The sequence below is a fragment of the Carassius auratus genome, chromosome 21 (genome assembly GCF_003368295.1).
Source record: "Carassius auratus strain Wakin chromosome 21, ASM336829v1, whole genome shotgun sequence".
Taxonomy (NCBI): Eukaryota; Metazoa; Chordata; class Actinopteri; order Cypriniformes; family Cyprinidae; genus Carassius; species Carassius auratus.
Genome location: NC_039263.1, coordinates 5,007,552 through 5,033,912, shown reverse-complemented (window position 1 = coordinate 5,033,912; position 26,361 = coordinate 5,007,552). Strand labels below are relative to the sequence as shown.

The 26,361-nt window shown below is 36.1% G+C and overlaps 1 protein-coding gene across 1 annotated transcript in view; it reads left to right on the top strand.

The window, feature by feature from the left end:
* Positions 1-26,361, top strand: part of LOC113038302 (gamma-aminobutyric acid receptor subunit alpha-2-like) — a 186,524-nt gene that overhangs the window by 26,496 nt on the left and 133,667 nt on the right. The window contains exons 3-4 of the mRNA XM_026195616.1: positions 21,070-21,191; positions 24,221-24,288. Coding sequence (XP_026051401.1) covers positions 21,070-21,191; positions 24,221-24,288 — 190 coding nt within the window. The remainder of the gene's footprint in view (positions 1-21,069; positions 21,192-24,220; positions 24,289-26,361) is intronic.

Genomic DNA, 26,361 nt, shown 5'->3' with positions numbered 1-26,361 from the left:
ACATTAAATATAATTTGTTTTCCCTTTCGAAAAAGTAGTATACTTCAAGTTTATTTTACTAAGTATACTTTATTTAGCAAGTATACAAATATCAGTGTTCTAGTAGTATTCTTGTAAGTGTACTGGGTCAATACTCCTTGGGACTAAATTAGCCCACTTTCTAGTATATAAAAGTATACTTTAAGTATAACAGTGGTACACTACTAGTTTACCTCTATGTTTGTAGTTTGTACTGCAGTTATACTAAACGTGAACTTATAGGTATACTGATATAATAATATAATAATGAAAACGCAGATTCTAGGAGTATAGCTCAAATATATTTAGAATTTTTGGAAGTATAAGTCAAGTATAATTAAATGTCATTTTAAGTATATTTCTGAGAAGTACATAAAAAGTTAACTAAAAGCATACTTTGATATTTTTAGAAGTATACTAATAGCACACTTGAATAAACTTTTTTCGTAAGGGTTGGGTAAATCTAACAGGTAATCTTTGGTCTTTATTCAATTAATCTATTAATATGTTCAAATTAAAATAGGCAATACTGTTTGATATATATTAAGTGTAATTGTAATGCAGGCTATATAGGCCTACACATTTCCTTTAACTACATTTCTGCTGCTATTTAATATGTTTAAATGAAAACTAAAGGAGGCAGTGGAGTTTTTTGTTCAAGTTTAACATTTGACATAGTTTTCAAATGATATATCGAGCCACCGTTTCTATAAAAGTACGACGATGTATCATACAGCTCCGGGTATCCACATACCGCGACAATGATTTTGTCCTCCATTGTTATTTCAGATTTCTGCCTCTGCTTGCTACATCATAATCACGTCACTATTAGAGCAAGCTCCTGATTGGTTAGTGTGGTGCGAATTTTCCCCAAAGTTCAGATTTTTCAAATCACACGTTCCACGTAATTCACGCCACGTCTTTCGCCCAAATCAATGCGATGTTGAATGTTACCCTCAATTAAGTAACATAATGCAGCACTCTGACATCTGTTGACTGTTTGCTTTTAATTACATAGTTGTGGTTTGTTTATAAATAGATGCACTTCACATATAGCTGAAGATACTTTGTATCACATCATCACCCTCTTTCTTTCTGTGATACACCAGCAAAAACATGAACACGCTGGAGAGCTACTTTATAGTTGCAATTTAAGTTGTAATTTTAATTTTGTAATACGGTGGAAACATATCCAAATTACTGTGTTCAGATGCTTTCTTAACTGCTCCTTTCTCACAGCTGTCATTGTTTGTAGTGGTTTTGTTATTTTATTAAGAGGATAGCACATGGCACACATTAAAATATTATTATCATATTCTTGTTATTAACATGTGGGTATGCAGCCATGAAGGTGTTGTCGGAATATATGCAAACAGTACAACATTGATCAGCCATTTGGAACTTCTTTTCCCCCTTCAAAAAAATAACAAAAATAACACTGCAGTGAACATATTAGGCCTTAACTGTGGCCTAAATCCAAAGCTATCATACCAGATCATCTCTTGGTAAGTGTTTAAAAGAGAATCATTATACTGCAGATTTCTAGCTGCTTAGGAAGATATATTTGGCATGTTTCTTGATACAGCATCTGCGAGTGTGTTGCCAGGCATGCTCAGCAGGCATCTATTCATCTGGATCCTCACCATCTTTGTCAGAGTAATTAGTCAAAGAAGAACATTGATTGGAATCTACCAATTCCATCTGGCAGTAACATAAGCAAAAGAGAAACACATGCACAAGAGAGAAATAATAAAAGAGGGAAGAAGGGAACATCTTGAGATGAAAGAGGAAGTATAGCAGCCATTCATTTTAGTGTGCCCCACACTCACATAATATTCAGTAGGGGTCATTGAATGTGAGGTCCTTTCTTTGGAAGCAGAAATTCATTTTCCGTTATGTCAGCAGATAGAAAATGTACTGAATTTGATTCAGTGTGACATCACAGCACCAGTCTTCTTGAACATCTATCACCCCCCACCACCATTAAAAAATATCACCACCTTTTTTTCAGAAGATGATTTCAGATGTTGAAAAGCCAGGCAATTTTACTGCTCCCTTTGGAGATGATGCAAACAGAATCAGCATTTAACACCATGCTCACTTTAGAATTTTTTTTTAGGTATTATTTATTTATTTTTGCATTTTATTTTATTTATTTATTTACTTACTTACTTCAAGTGCTGTTCATGCACCATTGATGTTTGCAGAGTGAAACAGCAGGTGTTAGTTGTAAAAAAAAAAAAAAAAAAAAAAAAAAAAAAAACATTTATTGAATTTAATCCATTGGTAGTAAGCCATTAGCCAGTAACTAAACAGTCAGTTTTATATTGTAGTAAATCTAAAAATAAAGCTGTAAAATGACCTTTTATTTATACATATATACATTTGATGTACAAATCCTGCAGTTCTGGAAACAGCAATGAATGACAACTAATTATCTATTAAATCTCCTTCTCAGATTTTTTTTCTCCTAATAAAATCCTTGGTATGGCATTTTCCAAATAAGATCTTAGTCCTCAAATTCAAATATATTTCAAGGGAGGGATGCACAGGGATGATGCAGATTTTGCCATAAACTTAAAGACTGATACCAATACTTTGCTACTTGGACCATTAACTGTTAGATCACAGCTACATTTGCTTTTGAATGAGCAGAAAGGAAACAATGCAAGCTCAAAACTATCCCAGATGTGTAGTTGCCTTTTATAACATAGGTTTTAAAGGTGCAAGTCTGTCTTAACAAAAGGAAGCTTTTTTGTTTCTCACAGTCTGGTTGTTTCATTATCAATGGCATGAGGTGCAGCTAGGGAACACGATTAGATTCAGGTGAACTGGAAGCATTGTTATGCTTGAAAAAGCATTTCACACACATTTTAAAGATTGAATTTATTTGGGTAATACAAAAATAATACAAGCAGAAGCTGACTGTAGATGATATACAACACAATAAATAATAATAATAATTCCTTGTGTTTATATAGCACTTTTCTAAGCACTCAAAGTGCTTTACATTGTCAGGGGGTATCTCCTCATCCACCACCAGTGTGCAGCATCCACCTGGATGATGCGACGGCAGCCATAGTGTGCCAGAACGCTCACCACACATCAGTTTATTGGTGGAGAGGTGAAAGAATCAGCAGATATTGGGATTGTTAGGAGGCCATGATGGTCAGAGGCCAATGGGCAAATTTAGCCAGGATGCCGAGGTCACACCTCTCTCTAAATGTGGTGGCTAGGGTTGCCAGCCGCTCAGTATAATACGCAATTATCCAGTATTTGAGGCATCAAAGAAGCATTCCATATGAAAGCCATATGGAAGGCAGCTTGTCCTGTATTCCCTAGGCATTTGCACACATGAACACATACAAAAATATATTCTCAATTTGAAATTAATCATTCTTTTAGGACAGTCGTTGTTTTATTTGTGAACTTCCCATAGGAAAGAAAAATCTAAAGTGAGATCTCTTTAGCATCTCAAATATTTCTCCTAGACAGAAATGAGGTCACTTTAAGATCGAATGGAGATTTTTGCTCGAGTCTCCTGCTTCTCAAACCTTTCTCCTGAGACAAAAACTCTCACAATGGACTCTTTTAAAGCTTAAAAAGAGATCTCAACTTTCTCATGCCTCAGTTGTGTCTACTTTAATTTCTCCTAAGAATTTTTAGGAAAAAACATCTGTGATACTGTTGAGGCTAAAATGAGAAGTCTCCTGAGGTCAAAATGAGCAACCACTGAGCAATAAAATCTTCCTATAATGGAGTCTTGATAGAGATTGCAGCAAGAAAATAAAGAGATATTCTAGGTTTCTTTCACCACATTCTCTGTTTTGACTATATTTATCATGTCTCATTTATGTCTACTTCCATTTCTCTCAAGAAATTTGAGAAGAAACATCTGAAATGATGTTGATACTAAAATGAGAGATATATGAGAATCAAATCTAAGTCTCCTGAGCTTAGAAAAAGCAACCACTGAGCAATACATTTTTCCTGTGGGTTAACTATTTTAGAAAGACATTATGACCTTTAAGACATTTTAATTAATTATTTATATAGATTGAATTATTTTTAGAATAATTGTAAATAAATAGGTTAAGCTTTTATACAACTTTTTTTACATATACTTAACTGCAGACATGGAAATGAAACACTATACATTACAAATATTTTGAGCGTCCCTTTATTATGTCCCTTATTTTCCTATAACGAATCACAATTGTCTCTCATTTTCCTTTTCTGAAACTGGTAACCCTAGTGGTGGCTGATACAATGATGCATTTCTAATTTCAATATAAATACCAAATGACTCCAAGCTATTCTATCATTGTTGATCCCGCTGAACTTATGAGGATTTTTTTTTTGTTTTCAAGAGAAACGTATGACCCTCTGAGCAGCCTCAGAGCAATAAAATAAATGCAGTACAGTTCTCTAGGACACTTCAAGTTGTTTCATCAAGAGTTTTGTGTCTGCTTGTAGGTCTGTCTCAGAAACAGGCTCATTATTTGGTTGTAAATAACTGATATAGATTAAAAACAAACAAACAGAGTAAACTAGACTATTAAATGGACAAACCAGGGCCTCATTACAGCATGCTTTATGGTGCTATCTACTTTGTTGTTTGCTGAATAAATTTTCTATTGAGAGAGAGACTTAAATAGTGCATTTTATTCAGCTGACCCATTTCCCTTACAGTCAGAGAGGTTTCTTTGGTTTTGATAAGCTTTTATTGTGATCCATAGCCCTTTGTTGCTTAGCCTCTTCCAGAGTAAATTTAATTTCAGCCTTCCCAGGCATGTACAAATAAAAAAAACTTACCCCTACACACCCCCCCCCCCCCAAAAAAAAAAACATACAGAAAAGTATACCAGAAGTGAGGCACAGCAAAACACTGGAGCAAGGTTGAATGTTAGCATTAAATCTGCTCTACCATAAAAATAATAATAAAATTAAATTAAAATTCAACATGTCTTAGTTGTTCTGAGTTTATGAAAATTGGATCACGCAATTTCCCATATTAACAAGCATCAAGAATGTTCCAAGCTCTCTTCCAGCAACCCACTGTCTCCATCGTCAAACTCACTCTGCCATACCAGAGGCACTGTTGGAGACAACATAATAATAACACAGGCTCTTCATCTTGTGTCCTTACTCGCCCAAGCTTCAAAGAAACGTGTCTGTAAAGCTTTAAGAGATTTACTGAGCTACAAATATGTTGTTAAAGAAGTCTAAATGACTACTGACGCTGACTGCCAGGTCCTTATATTAGTCTATTCTGGATGGCAGATCAAACTAGCTCAAACCCTCAGCGCATACTAACAAGGCGACCTCAATCACACGAATGGCAAGAGCGTAGCTCTTTGACGTTGACCTTGTCGCATGATTCAAGCTTCAAGTAGCTGCTCTTCTTCCCCCTTGCTACAGCAGTCCACACGGATGACGCGTATCTGAGGATATTTTGCGTGCCTTCTCGAAAATGCAGCGAGCCCGCAAGAGCCATGACCAAGTTTAGGCATAATCCCTTTAGACTTCAGAGCAGCAGAGTGCTTATACCTCATGAGTATCTCTCCGAATCAGCACAGCTGTCGCTCCACGAGTCCTGCAGGCTCGCTGATGCCTAACGATACTATCACACGACTCTAAATCGGCTTTGCGACAGCACAGGCAAGAGACTTTGCTAATGGATAATGTTGTCACAGACAAATCTCTCATATTAGCTAATGTCGATCCACGCATCACAGTCATCCCTCGCTGCACACACGTGCACCGACAGCCAGGGCTTGATAAAACTATTATTCGCAACAATCCATCTTTTACATATGAATGAGCTGCCTGTGCTTTGCCTCCCCGACAAAGCGCTGCAGAACCTCTTTTCCTTCGCACACACACACACACACACACAGACACACACCCCACCCCTGTGTGGTGCAATCTCGAGTTAATGATTGTGGATAGCTCAAACCTCTTTTGTTGTCTGTTTTGTTTGGAATCAGTATCAATGCAACTGTCCGAAGTGACATTAAATCGATTCCCAACAAAGAAGGGGAGAGCGACACTCCTGCGGTCCTTCCATAAGGATCACTTCAAAACTTCTGGCCTCTCTGCCTCTAGCTCAATGCGTATGCATTATTCACAAGCTTTCGAAGGATAGGGTGGCACTCAGAGATGTGACCGAACCGACAAATAACACGCTGTCAGTGACTGGCGTGACTGTGTCAAGGTTAATGTGTGGCAGGGTTCAGTGAAAGGCAAGTTGAGACGCAGCAGTCCATTTAGTAATTCTCAGCATGCATCACTTACCAAGAGTTTTTACGTTCGCCACCTCCAGCAGGGTAATTTATCAGTTGCATCGCTACAGTGAACATTACGCTATGTAAAGATATTGTGCTTCATCTCACTGCAGACTCGCTTTGTCTTTGTCTGTCACAAGTAGCATATTCAGTACGTTTCCAATGTTGTGATAGTCGTGCTAATTAACTAGTATATTCTTCCCTATCTCACTGTTGCATTTCTGCACTTGTTGATAAACTGAGTAATAGTGTTGTCAACATCCGAAACGTTAAGTGGCTGATGGTCTCAGCTGGCTTCGTGGGAATCTGATTACACTCCCTGTTGGCCCAGCAGAGGGTATTTCAGAAGGGCTGCAGGCCAAACGGAGGAAATCAATGTCACCATCCCACTGCATGGAGCAAACGGCTTCTCATTTCAGCCGCAACATGAGCTTTTATGTTGAGGAAGGATATCATGCGTCACATGTTTAGGTTCACACAAGAGGAAAAAGGACAGAAAGGGATGCATGTTTCAACATAAATCCTACTCTGTCAGTGGCTTAGAATATATTTAAAGACCTTTCAAGTACTCTTTAATACATTTTGAGTAGCAAGCTTTGTTTTTTAGGAACATTATTAGAATGTCTTCGATTTGTGGTGCGGTTTCTCCAGGGTGCTCTGCAGGACTTTATAAATGTGCAGCGGAGCTCGGGAAGGCCTGTCAAGATTGGGACATCAGACGTGGATGTTTTAATCCTTGCCGCTGATTTGCTTCTTAATTGCTCTGAGGGAAAATCACAGGTTTAATACAGCACTGCTGTTTTGAGCACATTTCCATTTTTGTTGCGTCTGGCTTTCGTTTGATCACTGACATCAGCTTTTATGTATTTATTTTAGGAGGTTTTTTATGTATTTGTTTTGTTTATTTTTGCATCTTAAAGTCCACAAATGGTCTTAGTGGACTGAGGAGAGTACTTCAAATAGTGAATTTTGGAGTGCATCTTCGTATAAAGATAGCAAGAAAATAAACACATTTTCTAATGCTTCTGAATTATCAACATGATCAAAACCTGTATAATCTGCTACACACCTTCTTTCATCTAATCACTGTTAATTTTAATGTAGAATCATTTTTTCAGTAAAGCTAAAATTAACTGTAAGCAAGTAAAAGGCCTATTAGAATCATTCCAAAAACATTCACCTTCAAGTCATGGTTCACAAGTCTGACACAACATACATAGTTACTTGATTGTCCAAATATTCATTTAATTCATTATATATTTATTTATTAGAAAAATGTATATGATACTGTACATCCGGCTTCTGAGAAACGTGCATCACCCTACCTTCCATCCATCCATCACCCATCCATCACAACTGCATTTATTTATTTATTTTTTTTTGCCCCCACAATTAAAAGTATGGAGATTTAATAATAAAATAGAATTTAAATATATTGTATAAAAGTAGTCTGCCAAACTGCTATGAAGAAATTATTGATGGTATCAGAATTTCATCTTAATTTTTGGCCATGTAAACTATCAGTTTGGGAATAAAACTGTGTTTCTGTTTTAAAAAAGTGTTTCTGTTTGTGTCATTGAGTGTGAATATATATATATATATATTATCTGAACTTTGATCATCTGTACCATTACATAAAAAAATCAATCAATCAATAAGATTGTCATTTCATGTCTTTCAAGGAGAACAAATGCAGTCATGTGTTTTCAAATTGTGACTCACACTAAGCACAAACAAAATACATTATTGTTACATTACGCGCAGTGAATGTGTTTTTCTCTTTTCAAATGTTTTAAGAATAATTTTAAAGTTGACATGAAATTGCATTTGTGTTGATTAGGGCTGCACGGTTAATAGAATGCGATTGTCATGCACATTTTGTTAGTAAAACCAGATCTGTTATCAGCAGTATATCACCTTCAAGTGCTGTCAGATGGACAATTTTTTTCGCGATAATGACAGCTGTTTGCATAGCTTCTCAGTGAACTATGGCTCTGTTATGCTGCTCCATCTGACAGCACGTGAAAATACCACATTTATTAAACATTTTTTTACTCCAAACTCAATTCACAACGTCAGTCGAGTGTTTGAAATAAATTATTCGCTGAGATGATGTGGCTTCTTACACAGAATAAGGCACGCAACATATTACAGTATTCTAAGCAGTGATAATGGCACTGCCTCATAAATATACTTTATTTTAACATAAAATAATAATAAGAACTCATAAACCATATATTGTCATACTTGTTTATTTATTAGTCACTTTGAATCAATGAAAGCAGTTAAATCTCCTGTTTATTGAGCTACCACTATTTGTATTTCCTGGGTTTCTTCTTCGTGGCATATTTGGATTTTCAGCATGAGAGCGCCCTCTGGCCTTCTGATGGAGATTTACTACTAATCACAGAACTGTGCTTCATTGAAAGATACAAATTAAAATCGCTGCTTCTGTCTAATCACGATTTAAATTCCATTTCAATTAATTGTTCAGCCTTAGTGTTGATGCCGATAGCCTCGGGTTTGAGTCCCAACTCGCAGACCTTTCCTAATCCCATCAGCCCTCTCTCTCCCAATTTGCTTCCTGTCTCACTACTGCATATCAAATAAAAGACAAAAATCATTTAAAACAAATTGCTTCAGCAAACAAATAACTTGCATAGTATTAAAGTGAAAATGTTTGTTGGAAGCTGATTTTATTCATCAAGATGTGCATGCTATGATGAAGGCCAAGTTCACTTTCCAGAGCATCTCAACATATCCTAGTATTGTTGCTTCTTAATTTCACTCATGTATTTATTTTTAATGTACTGATGTATGCTATTATCACATGTTGCATTGACTCGCACTCGCATTATTGAAGTACTACTGTCAAGATATTACAAAGGCTAAAACAATGTCTAAAGAGCACTTTAGCACGTTGGTACTTATCCCTTCAACCTTTTAAATTTGAGATCCAGTACAGAGCAGGAGTGCTTAATGTTATGGCTTGTCATGTATGGTAATGTATTGTCACGTCACTCTGGAGGTTGTGACTGTTTAGAGGGAGGGGGGTGGGTGATGATGAACACGTAGGTTATCATCATGTGAACATCAGTTCACAGTGTTATTGTTGATTTACTGTTGGTTATGATTATGATTTGATGTGTATGGGGACAATGCCATGTCTAGTGTTTAAACTGTATTTTCTAGTTGAGTACAAAAATCGAACAGAGACTTTGAAGTTTTCATAATTATTTTATTGCACATATGTTTGTTTAATACATTTCATAGTATAACTTACTTGTCTGGTCCTGTGTTTGGGAGGGGAGTGTTCTGATGATGTGAATATCCCAAATTACTCTGCCAATTAGTGGATGTAGATGCTTTGAAATGGTAATTGTATTATTTGGAATGTGTGTTGTTTCCATTTGATCAATTATAATATTCATGATTATGATTGTGTGTTTAAATGTGTAGCATTAACCAATAGCCTAGGTTACATCTACTATACATAAAAAAAAAAAAATAATAATAATAATAAAAATATATGTGCTTTTACAAAGGAAACAAGATTTTACGTTGATGGTAAAATGCTTCACTGAAAAACAACGTGTAGCTACAGTACCTAACCAGTATCCATTAGATGCATTATTGCTTTTTGATTTTTGATTTTAGACTCCTGTCCTTTTCATTTTGATTATTTTGTTATCCAGATTATAGAACTGTGGAGCTGATAAAAGCTTTTATGTAATAATTTAAAATGCCTAGTATAAACTAGTATAAACTTCTCATGATATCATTTTGTTTTTTCTACAGTCACTCACATTAGAAGTCTCTAGAACATATGTAACATGAACCTAGGCACTGAGAAAACAAGTGATATATGACAAACCTCAAGACCAAGATAACAGGAAATGGAATGGAATTTGAGACTCCAATAAAATACTACACTGCATTCGTGACCTGTCTGCGGCTGAAAGGAAAATCAATGCGCGCTCAGAGTATCTAATGAAAGCTACAAACTGTCTGTAAAATTGGAGGAGGCTGGGAGATACAAAGTGTAAAATAATAATCTAGACATAAATATGCTCTTTCTGAGTTCATATATTTGGTGGACTTATAATTAATTGGTGGCCTACGAAATACAGAGGTTTTTAATGATTTCGAAAAAAAATTAAAACCTTATTTGGATAAGGTTTAAAAAGTATAACTTCTTTCTGAACTACTTCAGAGATTATCCTAAAACCAGAGAGGACTAAATTTAGAAGAGAAATAAATAGAGCCTTGAATGCATTTGGCTTCCATAAGTGCTTGCCATTGGTTCGTTAATGGTTTGTGTTTGTGTTTGCAGATGCAGTGCATTGAGTTAACTATTGCTGACAGAATGTAGGGAAGTAAAATGAAAAATTTACTGAACAAGAGCTTTAAGAAGAATTACATAATACAGCCTGTGCCAATGGATAAACAAAGTACCATCCATAGGGGTATAAACTCTGACAACGAAAAAAAAAAAAAAGCAGAAAACCTTTTCAGCAAATGAACAGTGACTCGAAGCACTGATCTACCAATGGTAATGGAGACACAGAAGACATTCATATACGGATGGTTTCTTCTCCATGATGCTATTTATTTATTTATTGCTGCAAGATGACAAATTTGTTTTCAAATTTGTCTGACATCTCCTTTTTTTCCATCAGTACATTCCATTTCACACCATTGATCAAATGTTCAATAGCTATGGCTAGTTGTACACCAGTAGCATCACAGTAGTCAGCACTAGGAATGCTTACTATAATCCACAATAGCACTGCTTACGGCAAACTCCTGTGATGAAATTGCTGTCGGTGTAAACGCACCTTTAAATGGGAGAGATCTGGCCAGTGTGGCATTTTCTTAAAGGTTTTCAAAAGGTTTTCTTCAGTTGCTCTTTACTTAAAGTTTAGAAGTCATGGATATGAAGATGCTCTGAAAAAATGAAGGTCACTAGTTGGGTGAGTGCATGCTAATAGCAAATTACCAAAATGTGAATCACTTTATATCAGGGATGGGCAAATCTGGTACAAAGTCCAGCACTATTTAGCGCAAGCCATTGATTAGGAGGTAAAAGTAATACACTCACATTAATGTGCTCCATATAGCTTGTGTGCTGTGTGAGGTGTATAAAGTATCTGAAGCCATACTGTAGGATAGCTTTGTTTGAGGAATAGACTGCTGTTGTTAAAATGTTCATTGTTATTACCAGTGGTGTATAAAGTATCTGAAAGCTATACTTAAGTAAAAGTACAGATATCTTACCAGAAAATTAATTTCGTAGAAGTTGAAGTCACCATTTAGAATATTACTTGATTAAAAGTCCTAAAGTATGTGATATTTATTGTACTTAAAAAATGTTATGCATGGTTAGTGAAAAACTAAAAATGTTAAATCACTTAAATAAGGCCATAAAACACATAAAGAACAATGGTTCACAGGACTTTTGAGAACTGAATTTTTTCTTTCTAAATTATGTGAAAATCATTTTGTTTACTCACTCACAGAAAACAATATATTGATTAAAATGTTCTTGGTCACTTTTTGTTGGTAAAAGTCATATGCGAGTAGGCGTCAACTATCATGAATATCATTTTGATTTACACCTGAGAAGACAAAGGCCCACATAATAAGCTTTTCAGTCAGGTTTGTGACTGAGAGGGGAGAGTTACAAAAAAGAATGTATATATTTTTATGTTTGTAGTTTATGTAGAATATATTTAATTATCCCACAAAATAATTTAATATTCATTTGCAGACATCCCAAGTCTCCCGGAAGTTCCGGGAGTCTCCCGCATATTGAAAGCGGCTCCCTGAGACCCGCAAATTAGTTAAAATCTCCCGGAATCTAGACCGAGCGAGCAAAAGCACGCATGCAAAACAGATATTGTGTTTCAAACCGTGTAGCGCGCGCACGGCAGAGAGGGAGAGGGAGCGAGAGACCTTGCGTGTGTGTGCTAATGTGCGTGTGTACGAAGCGCATGTCAGACAGAGAGCATCCTGATTGGCCTGTTTCTGCAAATCAACCAATCAATTGTCAGTGTGGGCGGGCTTGTATCTCTTCTCCCAAACAAAATTAATCAGTTATGTCTATCTAGAAACAGGATGACCATGGCAGTGCCACAAAAAAAAAAAAAAAAAAAAAAAAGAAAAGTAGACGAAAGTGTACCCCTGTCTTATAGATGTAAAACATAATGACAGTCTTGCTCAAGCATTGCCCATGGTGGGTTAAATGATTGCAAAAGGCATGTTGAGGTGAGTTGACAAGTTTCATTTCATCTGCATATTATTCAGGCTAGTTGCCAAGGCTATATGAAAACAACAAACTCCTTAGACCTGTTTAAAGTTGCAATGGAAAATAAATAAAAGCAGTTTACATAAATTGTATAAGCAGATTATATAAATAGTAAAAGTAATCTACATATTTAAACATAATTAACGAATAATTACATAGGCCTATAGCTTATAGAAATAATATTTTATGCTATATCAATTAGGGACCACAACATGTTAGGGAGGCTGAGCGCAGGGAAGGTTGCTCCAATATATCTCAGTTCTCCCATTCAGATTCTGAGAAGGTGACTACAGCTGAGAGGGGGGGGGGTGGACTGCGGGATACCTCCCTGAAATGACTTTTTGCAGGTCGGGATGTCTGCATTTGCGTGTACAGATAAAGTGTTTATTAGGAACAATCAAAGCTGACTTTTAAAGCTGATTTTTTTTTTTTTTTTTTGCATCGTTACACCAGTCACACAATCCTTAATAATAATTATATATATATATATATATATATATATATATATATATATATATATATATTTGTTGTTATTATTATTATTATTATTATTATTATTAATGTTGAAAAGAGCTGAGAATATTTTTTTCAGTTTTTTTGGGGGATAAAATAAAATAACAGCATTGTTTGTTACATTTACATTTATTTGTTACATTGTTATTATTTACATCAAGCTTTTGAATGGTAGAGTGTATTGTTAACTTCATAATCTTTCACTTGATTATACACGTAGTTAGGAATTATAGTTTGGAAAAAGTAGTAAAATGTTTACACCTTACGTGAAAACTAGTACAAGTATATACATAAATAAAATAAAAAAAGACTTACTCATGTTTATGATCTCTGCTGAATATAGCGCTTCATTCTGTTTTCTGAGGAAATCCAAATCTCAATCCTGAGGTAATCCACATCACATCTTCTTGGGGGGAATTATATCTTATTCCTCTCAGCGTGAAGCAAACAGTAAAATAAAATAAAAACTTGAAGAATAGTCTGGCTGCGTTCTCTTCAGTTATGTGGCATATTCAAGCCGTGTGCTTCAGTGAAACATTAGAATCTGAATAGAGGGCTGTGGTCGCATTAGAAGATAATGAAGGGAGACATGAAAATCGGACATCACGTTGTTTTCATATGGATTATTTTATCACAGAATATTTGTAGCAATCTATCTATCTATCTATCTATCTATCTATCTATCTATCTATCTATCTATCTATCTAGATAGATATATAGATATGTCAAGCTTTCTATAGATATATCTCTAATGTCTCTTCATTGAGTATTCACTGAGTTATGGTTCATTTTAATGATGCATGTCTAAATGAAGATCAGTGCAGACAAAAGCTGCAGACAGAACACCTTGTTTGTTATCTTTATTTTATAAATGCACACAGTTTTGTTGTTATTATGTCTGTTTACAAATAAAAGTAGACCCTTTACAGATTTGATTGATGTATTGCTCTTATCTATCTCAGAGAGGAAATGGATGCATTTAAACTGCATATGCAGATGTATAAATAAGCCTAATGTTTTATTTTTTACATAAAGTGTTGAATACTGATATTTGAAATCATTTAAAACATGAAACAAAAAGTCAAAATGTGAAATTAAACGGCTGATTCATTTGACTGCATTAATAAGTGAATCACTGAATAATTTATTCAACTGATTAATTCAGAAAGATGATTCATTCAATAAGTGAACAACGTCCATTGCTAAGAGATGCGAAACAGTGTTGTGATCTGTTTGGAATTATTTTTGTTAGCGAAACTGAGGAAAAACAAGCAATATTACGTCTAAAAGTAATTTATTGCTTTATTGAACTTGTATAAAATTATTATTTAATATGTTCATTCATCTGCAGAAAAGCGGTACTCTTTGTGTGATATAGATTAAGTTAGCTATGCCTACATTCAATTATATAAATATAAAAAGCATACAGAAGCATTTTTGCCGAATACAATTTAGAATGCCTGGAATTTAGATTTTTAATAGACTAATAAATAAATGTGTGTGCACTCTGTGTATGATTTGGTGATATAGCCTGCTTGATAACGTCAGATTGCACATAATTACAATAACGCTTACCATATTATCACAGACGATGCTGTATCGCACACCCCTGACTTGACTTGAGTGGGAAATCATCAGCGGTTGTTTGCACGTGAGCAAAGCTGTTTTTTAGGATAGTATTACTTGCAAACGCCAGACCACTGATTCGTCAAACCTTCTTTTTTCTTGCAGTCTGCGTTCTTCGGACTGTTTTGTTGAAAGTAACGAATATACTTAGGGGAAATGCATCGGAGTAAAAGTATACATTTTAATTAGGAAATGTAGTGGAGTAAAAGTAAAAGTTGCCTGAAACATAAAAACTCAATTAAAGTACAGATACTTCCCAAAAAATACTTAAATACTGGAAAAAAGTATTTTTTACTTTGTTACATTACACCACTGTTTATGACTCATCTTCCCCATCTGGAGTCTACATACTGACATCTGACACGGGTTTAGCAATATACGGCTTTATAATGGCACTTGCTAGCCATTTCGGGTATCAAAACACAACATACACCATAAAGGAGGATGTGTGATATGTAGCCAATATGTTTACTTAAATTTGGGCAGGAGGTAACACCCCTTGAAACTGAATGACAGTGTGAGGATGGAAAAAAAATTAAGTTGAAGTCTTTTGATGTTATTAATTGAATGTCATATTCATATTTCTTTTAATAAAATGGATTTGGCCTAATTGTTTGGCATAATTGTAATCTACTAGCTTTCATAGTGTCCAAAACACACCCTTGAATTTTCTCCAGCAAATCTTGCCTTGTCATGCTATTTGTTGTGTAATGAAACACTAATTGAAAATGGTGTAAGCAATACAATTAATACCTGTTCTGCTCCAGAAGGTGATTGTATTCCAACAAAATTTCTTGCATTACAAAACACCCTCCATTTTCTGAAGTGTGTGTGCAAACACATTATACAATATTCAGGAGTTCATTTCAACACTGTCTATTTGCAGCACTCCATTCTATTGAAATATTACGTGTATGTATACACTCAGTGAAATTAATCACATTCGCTACTATCTGGACCTCCTGAATATACTTTCCCACTTACTTTATAATAGAGCGAGAGAGAGAGAGAGAGAGAGCTTCAAGAAAACCAATACACAGAACGTGATAGGAGAGGTGTGGGTTGGGGGTGGAGGAAAGGTGTTACAAGGGAAAAGTCCATTTTTTATTTGCAGGGATGATGTGTTTGTAATGAAGAGGGATGAAGCAGCTGCCGCCAGGGCCCATGATCCTCCAGCACTCCAGCCGACATCTGAGAGAGAAATTCCAATCAGCTCACACACCTCACATAACACCAGATGGGGACACGTATGTCTTGCGTTTGGCTGCACACAGATGATGCATGTTTCCTGTCCAATCTGACTGACCGTTTCACCTCAAATCAAGCAACATTTGGCACATCTATTCATTGAGTTTGTTTGCTTTTTTGGCAGCATTTGTGTACCCAAAATACATTAATTTATTTAGAGGCCCCGGGTTGAGAATTACAGTCCTGAAGAAGAATGTCCTAGGACCTGTTTACACCTGGTCACTTCATGCATTTTATTAATAAATAAATAAATACATTTGCATAAACATATTTGCATTCTTTTATAATTGATATTAATTGTTGAGAGAAGACAAGGAAATGATAGGAGCCAGACTTTATTGACTACTTGAGCTCCATGTTTCACTAACCACTAGGTCACAAGTGCCAGTAGAAACTTATCCAACGTATTTTTCCTGTAAGCGCGGCCATTTGTAAATTGTACATTTTATATTATCTGGTCTCACGGCAGAAATGTACCTGGATGCACTTTTTAGCGAGACGCGAAATACATACCACTGCAGTTTCCAAAATGAACACTAGAGGCAGTAAAACTCTGACACCTGTAGGACATATTTCAAGACGATAGAGTATTAACTTTTTGCGACAGTCGCCGGATATTTGAATTCTGAACTGCTGCAACACGTACCAGAAGCAACATCATAAAAACACAGCAATACGTATTTATTTCAACACAATAAAAACGTGCCAGGGTTCACGAATTGAACCAGTGTTTTAGCGCCACTCAGTGGACATTTCTTTTTGAAAGTGCAGTGAAACGTGTGGTAAGGTTCTTAAAAACAGTGTTGCAGAAAAGTGCACAGAGGTACGTATTTTTATGAGACCAGGTCGATTTTATAAGGTTTGGATTTTGGTGTCACCCACTTCCTGGTTTTTTTAGCTGTACAAAACTGCTTACTTCCGCGTTGAAAAATAAGGTGGGTATAGTTGAAAGTACTTTTTTTGAGGTAGACAATAAAGCCTACAGCCCTAGAATGCATTTAAAGAGAAACTTCTCCAAGGACTGTACTGTAGAGATGCGTGGGCATTGGAACTGGGTAGCTTGTATCATTTTTCTTAAGCTGTATTTTTTCCGTGCTTCATACTTCACTTTCACCCTACTGAGCACTCATTCTTATCCTCCTCTGCTTGTTTTAATGGGCTGTAAATTACCTTTAAAGATTCGTCTTCACAGGGTTACGTAAATCTGCTGGAGAGGCTGGCAAACAAACGCAAAGGAGGACTTGTATCGCAGCATCATGAATCCCACTAATAAACCTCTGGTTTGAGTTCACTGAATGGCCATCTTCACAGGATGAACGTCTCTGGCAAGTAACAGCCATTCATTAGCTTCAATTCAGTAATACAAAAAATTGCAATGTGCAGACACACCATGAAGAGCCGCAATGTTCAGCCCGTCTCCTCAGTTAATCAGGCATTAGCTCATTTTATCTCCTCGACACAGACAACGGAAGGTACGGCCATAGACAGTTTCCATTGTTCTTTCACGTACTCTGTGAGCTGCTGAATAGAGCAGCCATGTTTCTGTAAACGGAAAGAGGCTGCACGATCTACTGCTGATTAATATCAAAGAGCCCACATTCAAAGGAGCAGCAAAGAAAATGACATGAGGCAGGATGCAGTTTCCACATACAAACGGTTCTCTTGAGTGTCACTTAAAAAAAAAACTGCAATTTGTCATCTGGGTGGCTTTCTTGAAATGAATAAATTATCAGAACCCCTTCACCACAACACAATGGGAAGATCATCAGCTTCCAAAATGTCACGTCACTGACAGGACTGGTTGATCCCTCACTGGCCGGCTGACACACACACAGATCAGTCACATGGCATGTCGTTAGGATGTGGGAGAAATACAAAGAGCCCCTTATCAGTCAGTCGTTGCAGTGCTTTCGGCTAAGCCCCTCCACACTCAGGTGAGACAGAGTTTTCCTGCAAGGAGGTGTAAACCCCAAAAAAATGGATTAACACTGGACAGAGGCTGGTCTGCCTTTGCTGTCGGCTGAAAGCAGTCGTTCCGCCATGTTTACCTCTCCGTGCTGCTGCATTTTCAGCTCCACAATAAAGTCGACAGCCTCTTGAGATGATTCAGAACAAAATATGCTTCAGAGTACTCTGACGGAGGAATACAGCTCTCTTAAACACACCCTGGCACTACACAAATGCTTGTTTTTTGTAGCTTCTATTATTTGCTGCAACACTAGAAGGGATTTTGCTCATGTTTCGCTGTGATGATCTCTGTAATAGGCTCTTGTGACTGTTTTCGAAAGTGCAAAGAGGAGAATCATTCATTCCAACCTTTTTAACCTCCTTTACAAATAAACAACATTTTGTTGATGCTACTCGTTACATATTAAATAGCAAACTGTTAATTCTGCTTTTCTGTTGGAGGGAGCTAAGTAATATTCAGTGTCCAGGAAACTGGATTTAAGCACATGAATTATGAGTATTTCTTTTTGAGCAGTGCTGCGAGATAAAAGCAAGTACAGCACATTTGCTGACTACTGCATTTAAAAATGTGAGCTAATAGGTGAATGAAATAAAATATGAATAAGATAATAATTAATAAAACATGCTCATCCCTTCATTTTATTTTATTACATGCATATGTTTAGTTTGCATTTATATTGACAATATGCAGTATAAGTAGCATAAGTAGTGAGTAAAACTAATGCACAATGTACAATGTTTAATAATTATTTCCTGGAGCAGCATGTTAATTTTATCATAAATACTGTATGTCAAGATAGTTTGATTATAACACAATGTAAAAAAAAGTTTTATAGTTTTATAATTCTTCTGTAATTCCATGGTACTAATTATCATTGAATTGTTTATTTTCACATAGCATCAATATTTGGTAAATATTTCGGTCAGGTCAGTTTTAGAATTTCTAGCATGAATCATGAAATCATGTGTGATCATGGTTTAGTACAGATACGTTTTTTGTACTAATTGTGCATGTTTTGAAAATAAATTATGCTTCTGAAAGGATGGGAACAGAAGTCTCTGTAACATTCTGGAATATTCTACTGCTTTGTGGAACATTCAAGAACATTTTAGGACTAGTCATAATAAACAATTTTTTTTTTAAATTGAATAATTTTGTCTTTCATAACAGTAACATACTATAATGAGAAATTTGTAGTGCTTTCTCTGTGTCAAAGGTCTGAAGCATCATTCCTCCCACAAATGAATACTCAGTGTTGTGCAAAATGATAAGAAAATCTAAAACTAAAATCTAAAAGTTTATTCAGCAATGTGGTCTTGTTTTTGCTGCCACAGGAGGACTAAACCAAATCTTATGGAGCACTGTGACATGCATTGCATGTGTTTTTTGACAAACCTCTTGTTTTGCATGCTATTTTAAGGCCTTCAAAGGTCAGCATGTAATTGGTGCAAGGTCGCTTCGAACACAGCCCTTGATTGAGGACAACACTCATTATCTCGTCAGCTTTCTGTCTATCACGCCCTCCATCGTGCCACTGCATTGTTCATGGGGGAATCACAGCCCCAGCCAGACGTAATTATTCTGCATATTTCAGGTAATTAAAGAACCAGGGGTTTGCTGAATATTCAAGAATGCATTTGCAACTTTTGGGATATAAAGCAGCCTAATAACAGAGCTGGGATTTCTGCAAAGCCATATTCAATTGCGTGACAGGTTTCACTAATCCACTTGGAGTTCCATGAGTTCTATCACTCCTCTGCTCTGTCAATCTGTCTGTTTTGTATTTATTTATTTATTTTTGTCACTTTAACTCATTTCTCTACTGCCTTTGTGTGCATGTTGTTCAGACAGGTCTATACACAGCAATGGTATTCAAGTAAGAAATACTACAGAAACTAAATGATCACATGTAAAAACAAAAAACTGTAATTATAATTGAGAAATAAAAGGCCATTTCTACACTGATTTTAGCCAAATTTTAGTTTAAAGGGGCATGTGACTTTAAGACTTCAATGTAAGCATCCACTGCTATGATTGGTTTACATATTTGCATATGAAATAGGTATTACATGTCTGCTCAGAGCAGCAGTGAGCTTGATCACAGCCACATTGCAACTTGATTCATGCACTCTCACAAATAATTTTATCGTAACTAACACAATGCAAATGAGTAATTAATTATATAGTGTAGACAGTGTCATTGATTATAATGGAAGTGTTGCCGAGTGAATCACAGATAAACTTCTGCTGAACTGAGGAGATTGACAGCTCCAGTGATTATAAAGGTGGTGTTCTTTCATTCCCACTGGAAATAACACATGATTTCATGCTATTATGAGGAACAATGTGAAGGTGACTGTTTAGTCACTAGCTTGGTTTACTAATGCATAAACAGCAATAAACTATTTTGCAGCAGAGAATGTATGACAGTACATGAGTCCTTAAAATCACTTATGCAAATGTATAAATAGGTTACTGGCCTAAAATGGACCAGGGTTCATTCCGATAGTCTAAATGCAAGTCTTTAAGTTAAAACATACTTGATTAATTAATATAATTAAATTTATTAACAAATTCATAAATAATTAAATAAAAATAAGCTTATTTTTAATTGGTGAATTAACTTTTTCTTTTCTTTTTAATTTATTTTTGTAACTAGAGATTGCTTCACAGCTTTAAAAAAAATCATTTAAAAAAAAATCATCAATCGACCATTCAATCAACCAATCAGATAACTCTTAGAAGAAGCTTCATTTTAAGGTTTGTGGATTGTGTCAGCTGAGTCAAGGGAAATCAGGAATTTGGGTCTGTGGTAGAAAGAGCTAGAATCCATTTCATGCTTTAGTTTTTGGATCGTTTTATTTTATAGCTGATATTTTCGTTGTAGGACCTGTCCTGGCCCCAATCATAATGACTTCATCTCCTACCTGTCTATCGCAAAATAAATCTCTCTTCTTCTCTATCCATCCTTCTGTTTATGACTTCGGACTCATATTGCTTAGTGGCCTTCTTTCTATCTTTTTTTTTTTGGCCTATTTGCTTCTTTTCAAAGCATCCTTCCTATCTTTATGAGACCTGAATCTCTTTTTTCTTCTCCACAGGGCTGTAACAGGTCACAGAGAACCCATTCCCGATGACAGCAAAGACAACATCACCATCTTCACCCGGATCTTGGACCGCTTGCTGGATGGTTACGACAACAGATTGCGCCCCGGACTAGGAGGTACGATAAATGCGTATACACATTTCCTTCCTCATTGTCTCCAGTGTCTACAAGCTGGCCTTACCGTTGGCTTGCAGATGGAGCATGCTTTTCATCAGTCTGTCTTTCATATATTACACTTCTTAGCACAAGTCTCACACCTCTGAGATCCATGACAGATTGTGTTTTGGAACAGTGAATTACTCATCTTCTCTCGGCAGTGTAATGTTTATCAATAGCAAAATCTGTCACAGAACGGCGCTCTCCTGAGATCGCTTACAAATCCTAAGCTTAAGGAGCCCCAGGAGCCTCATGAGTTGAAGACGGCTGATGAAAATAAAGAAACGTCTTGACAGCTGCTGTGATGGTGCACCCACAGATTGCTCATGTAATCATAATGAAGAAGCTGATCGGATCCCCTGGTCATTCTTGATTCAGAGCACATTAAATCCTGATCATCGATGCACTATATTCTACGTCCCAATGACATTTATAGAAATCTCCCACAGATGTCCATTAGACCATCTCCCTCTGGGCATATTTTTTATCCTCCACAGAGGTCTCACAGAGTGAATCCCTAGTGACCTCTAAAAGTACAGACCCTAAATTATGAGCCCAGCTGTGGGCAGTCAAAAATCAAGATGTATGCTTTTATTAAATAGGCTAAGTCAGATTGGCGCACTGAGAGCTGCGGGCTGATACTGTGGATCTGGACGGCTTCCATCGCCTGGCTCCCGTCCAATCACCCCTTTCAAGCACCATCAAATCTTTCCATTTCCACCCTGCTTTACATACAGTAGTTGCTGATGTGTATTACAGTACTCATCACATCAAAGTTGCTAACTGGAACGTGATGACTTACTTCAGATGGTTAAAGGCCTAGAGTGTGCCACACACATGGCATTTTTAAGTTCCCATATTATAGGCATTTAAAAGTTCACAATTTTATTTTTGGGGTCTGCTTACAAGATTTAAAGTAGATTTTTCTCATAATATAAATATCTATGGTACCTATTTTCACCCTCTGCCTGAAACTCTCTGTTTTAAGTCCTGTCTCTTTAAAGTAAAAGACTTAGTAAACAGCTCAGTCTGCTCTGATTGGTCATCAGTCTGAGTGTGTAGTAATTGGTCAACTGTTTGTGTCAGTTTGTATCAGAAATGTAATGCCAATTACCATTAGTTTTCATCCCCCGAGACATCGTGAGCACCTGTAAAAGGTGGTGCTGTATTGGAACCCAATAAAATATTTTTTCTCTCACAGTGAAAAAAATCTGTATCTCATCGACATAGCAAAATCATTTTCCGCCTCCGCCTCCGCAGAAGATCAATGCCTGCTTCTGCATCGTTGCCTGTTTAGCCACGCCCACCGATTTGCATATGTAATAGGTAAATAATAAGTGGGGTAAACAAAGGTTTTTGCAGAAATCAAACAATATACTTAAAATATTTAATGAAGATCCAGGACACATCAGTAAGCACTTGATCCTTTGTTTCACTAAATTTTAGCGCGGATTCCTTTTTTGAAAAAGTTTTTCAAAAAGACTGAAACTAAAAGATGATGCTGTGCCGAATATTTTGGATTCGATGGTAATGTCCCAACACACAAGTGTGAGAAACTGTTTTTATTATGTGCTCACTATTGCTTTGTCTGTTATAACAGATCGTTGATATGTACTGAGCAGATGTGGAAAGAGTACAAAAATATTCTACTCAAGTAAAAGTACCATCACATTAATTAAGTTTTACTTAAAGGTGCTGTAAGGGAACTTTTGTAAAAAAAATATTTTTTACATATTTATTAAACCTGTCATTATGTCCTGACAGTAGAATATGAGAAAGATGATCTGTGAAAAAAAATCAAGCTCCTCTGGCTCGTCCCAGTGGTCCTATTGCCATTTGCAGAAAGTCATCCGCTCCCGGTAAAAAACAACCAATCAGAGCTGTGCTCCGTAACTTTGTTTGTGTTCAAAATGTAGAAAAATGTATATAATAAGCGAGTACACCATGAATCCATTTTCCAAACCGTGTTTTTAGCTTGTCCTGAATCACTAGGGTACACCTATAATAAGTGTTTATATTTGGACTATTTTAGATTGCTTCGGGGGTACCGCGGCGGAGTAACCCAGTACCTTTGTGATTCTTCATAGACATAAACAGAGAGAAGTAGTTCCGGCTACGACGTTCTTCTGCAAGACGCAATCAGTTCTGTTTATTAACCGCTAGAGCGTCAAAAGTTACCTACTGCAGCTTTAAGTACAGTCTAAAAATCTACTGAAGTAAAAGTAAAAAGTATCTCATTTACTCAGAGTAAAAATTACTTATAATTTTAATTAAATTCAGCTAAACTAATCATATATACATAACTGATAGCCAATCATAGCTGTCCAAGTCTACAATTCTCAATGCCTATTCAAACAGAGCGTTCTGATGAGGACAAAAAAAACTTCCAAAACATGATGTTTATTGATGTAAAAATCTTGATAAAAATCAGGGAACAGCACAAAATAAAAATAAATAAATAAATAAACAGAGGCAGTTCATGACCCCTTTAATGGCATTTACAGTATAGTCTTAAGACTATGCTGGATCCTAAGTTGCGAGGCATAGCTCCCTATCTTTCTTCTAACCCATTCTAAAAATCTGCAAATCTGCTGTCAGCCCTCTTAAAATCAGTAATTTTGTGATCTTTATGAATGCTTGCTGAAACCAGGAGCTGCAGTGAGCCAAGTGAATTATTTGACTCTAAATCCCCATTAACAACTTTAAAGTTCATTACATAAAGTATTATCCTTCCCTCTAGTCAGTGGTGAACCCAGTCATAGACGACATGAGGGTGACAATGTGTCTTAAATTTCTCATTCAGACAATCTCAATTCCAGTGAATTCTTGAAATAAAACAATGAAATCCACCACCATAAAGGACCTGTTTTTCAGTTTGGTCAGGTGATATTAGACATATCTCATTATTGTCTTTACAGATTTATAACTTTCAAATGAATTTACATATTTGCTCTTACACATACTCTTTCTTTCTCTTTTTGTCCAATCAGAAAGTGTGACTGAGGTGAGGACAAACATCTATGTGACAAGCTTCGGGCCAGTGTCGGACACCGATATGGTAAACATGTTCTTAATATTGCTTAAAGTTTTTATACAGATTAGATTTATGTGAGGATTGAGTTTTTTCTTTCATTCTTTCTGGTCAAATTTTCATATTCGCTTATGTTAATATTTGTCTGTTCCTCAGATTTATTGCTTTTTTACATAATGTATTATGCTTCATCCAGGGATGGTTACATGTAATTAATGGCAGATTACCACATGAGAAAACTGAGATGTTTTCTTTGCTGTTGAATTTAAAAAGATTTGTTTGTCAAATTTGCCATAGAGGAAGACATAGTACCATCCTTTATTTCCCTTTGTCCCAGTGAATGTGTGAAGCCGTGTTCCTTCATGGACTCATTTAAGAGAGAAGATAATTGGTTGCGAGAATGCATGGAGAAATGCATGCGTCTTAATCATGCACACAATTGGCTGTGGTTTGCAAGATGAATCACCGCAGCCATGCGGCAGCACTTTGTATTTTGTCTGAAACATAATTCTCTAATTTTCTAATCGTGAGAAGAAAAACATCAAAATCTGTCAAATTATACAGAGCATGAAACGATACTCAAATTACACAGCAATAATCATCAAGGTTAATTTTTACATAATCAATCTCTAAAATGTATGCAAAAATTCTGCATTTCTAAATATGTCTTATGAATTGCTCCACTTCAAAAAATAGAACTTCTATTATGAAATTAGTAGGAAGTTACACGATATCTGTTACACGGAGGACTGTGGGAAAGTTTATCACAGAATCTAAGTTTCTGTAGTCCACAACTACAGCTCTCTTTCAAGATGTTTGTGAATACAAAAATATAAATGTCACAATGCCCTACAGTAGGCCTACATACAGTATGTTCTGTAAGTGTTACCAACCCAAAATGTGGCTGTGAAGTACCCAGAAGACTCTACAAATCACAAGCTTGCTATAATTGGCTGCTGTTGCGATAAGGAAAAACTCATTATCTTTGATCTATGCCTTGAAGTGAGAATATCACATTCTGCATGAGAGCCCAAGTATGTTTTTATGACTTATCTTCAGCCTACTCTGCAATGGTGTCAAGACCGAATTAGAAGACCGAGGCACAACCAAAGCTGTCAGTTTCAGGATGGACAGTGGATTTGGTCGTTAAACCCAGACAGCAGGTTCTGAATTGTTTGGCCGCTGCATCGTCATGCAATGACAGGAGATGTGGTGTAACAAGCAATGCTGAAGAAATCCTTTCAGAAGGTGAAGCACTGTGACTGTCTCGCCAGCTACCTGGACGAGAAAGAAGTGCAGGACTTTTGTGCTCCAGCTAATTGGATCAAAAGTCTGGCATTGACACACACCAGCTCATGTCACCTGATGGAATTTGGGTTTCTTACCACTGTCACCTTTGGCTTGTGTAGTTTGTCTTTAAAGCTATCCAGGCCAATACGTACCTATGTTTCTGCAAAACTCAAAAAGTGTACCTAGAAATCCCTGCTGTTTCCATTTGGAATGAACACTAGAGACAGATGTACTCCAACAATGGATTTTTTTCTTTTTCTTTTATTCTTTCTATTTAAATTCAGTCCCAAATATTGTGTTACGACTTAACAAAAAATTGCTGAGAGATTTGAAAACTGATGTTTTTTGTGTTGTAAGTGGTATAAGTTAAAATAGCATGGTTGTATCAGTGAATGCATTTTTTTTTAATCACTTCTGCATTCACTAACATTATCGGGTAGGTTTAGGGTTGTATTTGGTTTAGAGTTATGTTGTTTTCCAAAACGATAGAGCATTAACCTTTTAGCGACTCTCCCTGGACATTTGATTTCTAAACCACTGTAATACATATTTGGAGCAACATAATAAAAACGTGCCACAGTCACATACAGAATGCCTGTTTTAGCTTTTATTTAAAAACACTTAATATTCAGTCATTTTTATTGATTTGACACCATTGACACTACTGAGTGTGAATAAAAAGTAAACTGAATTGAGCTGAATAATGGCACTATTGTATTCTGTAGAGCTGCTTTATAGCTGAAACTGAAGTTGTTTCATAACTGATGAACTTTAAAACACTGACACTACTTTTGAGCTGAATAATGACAT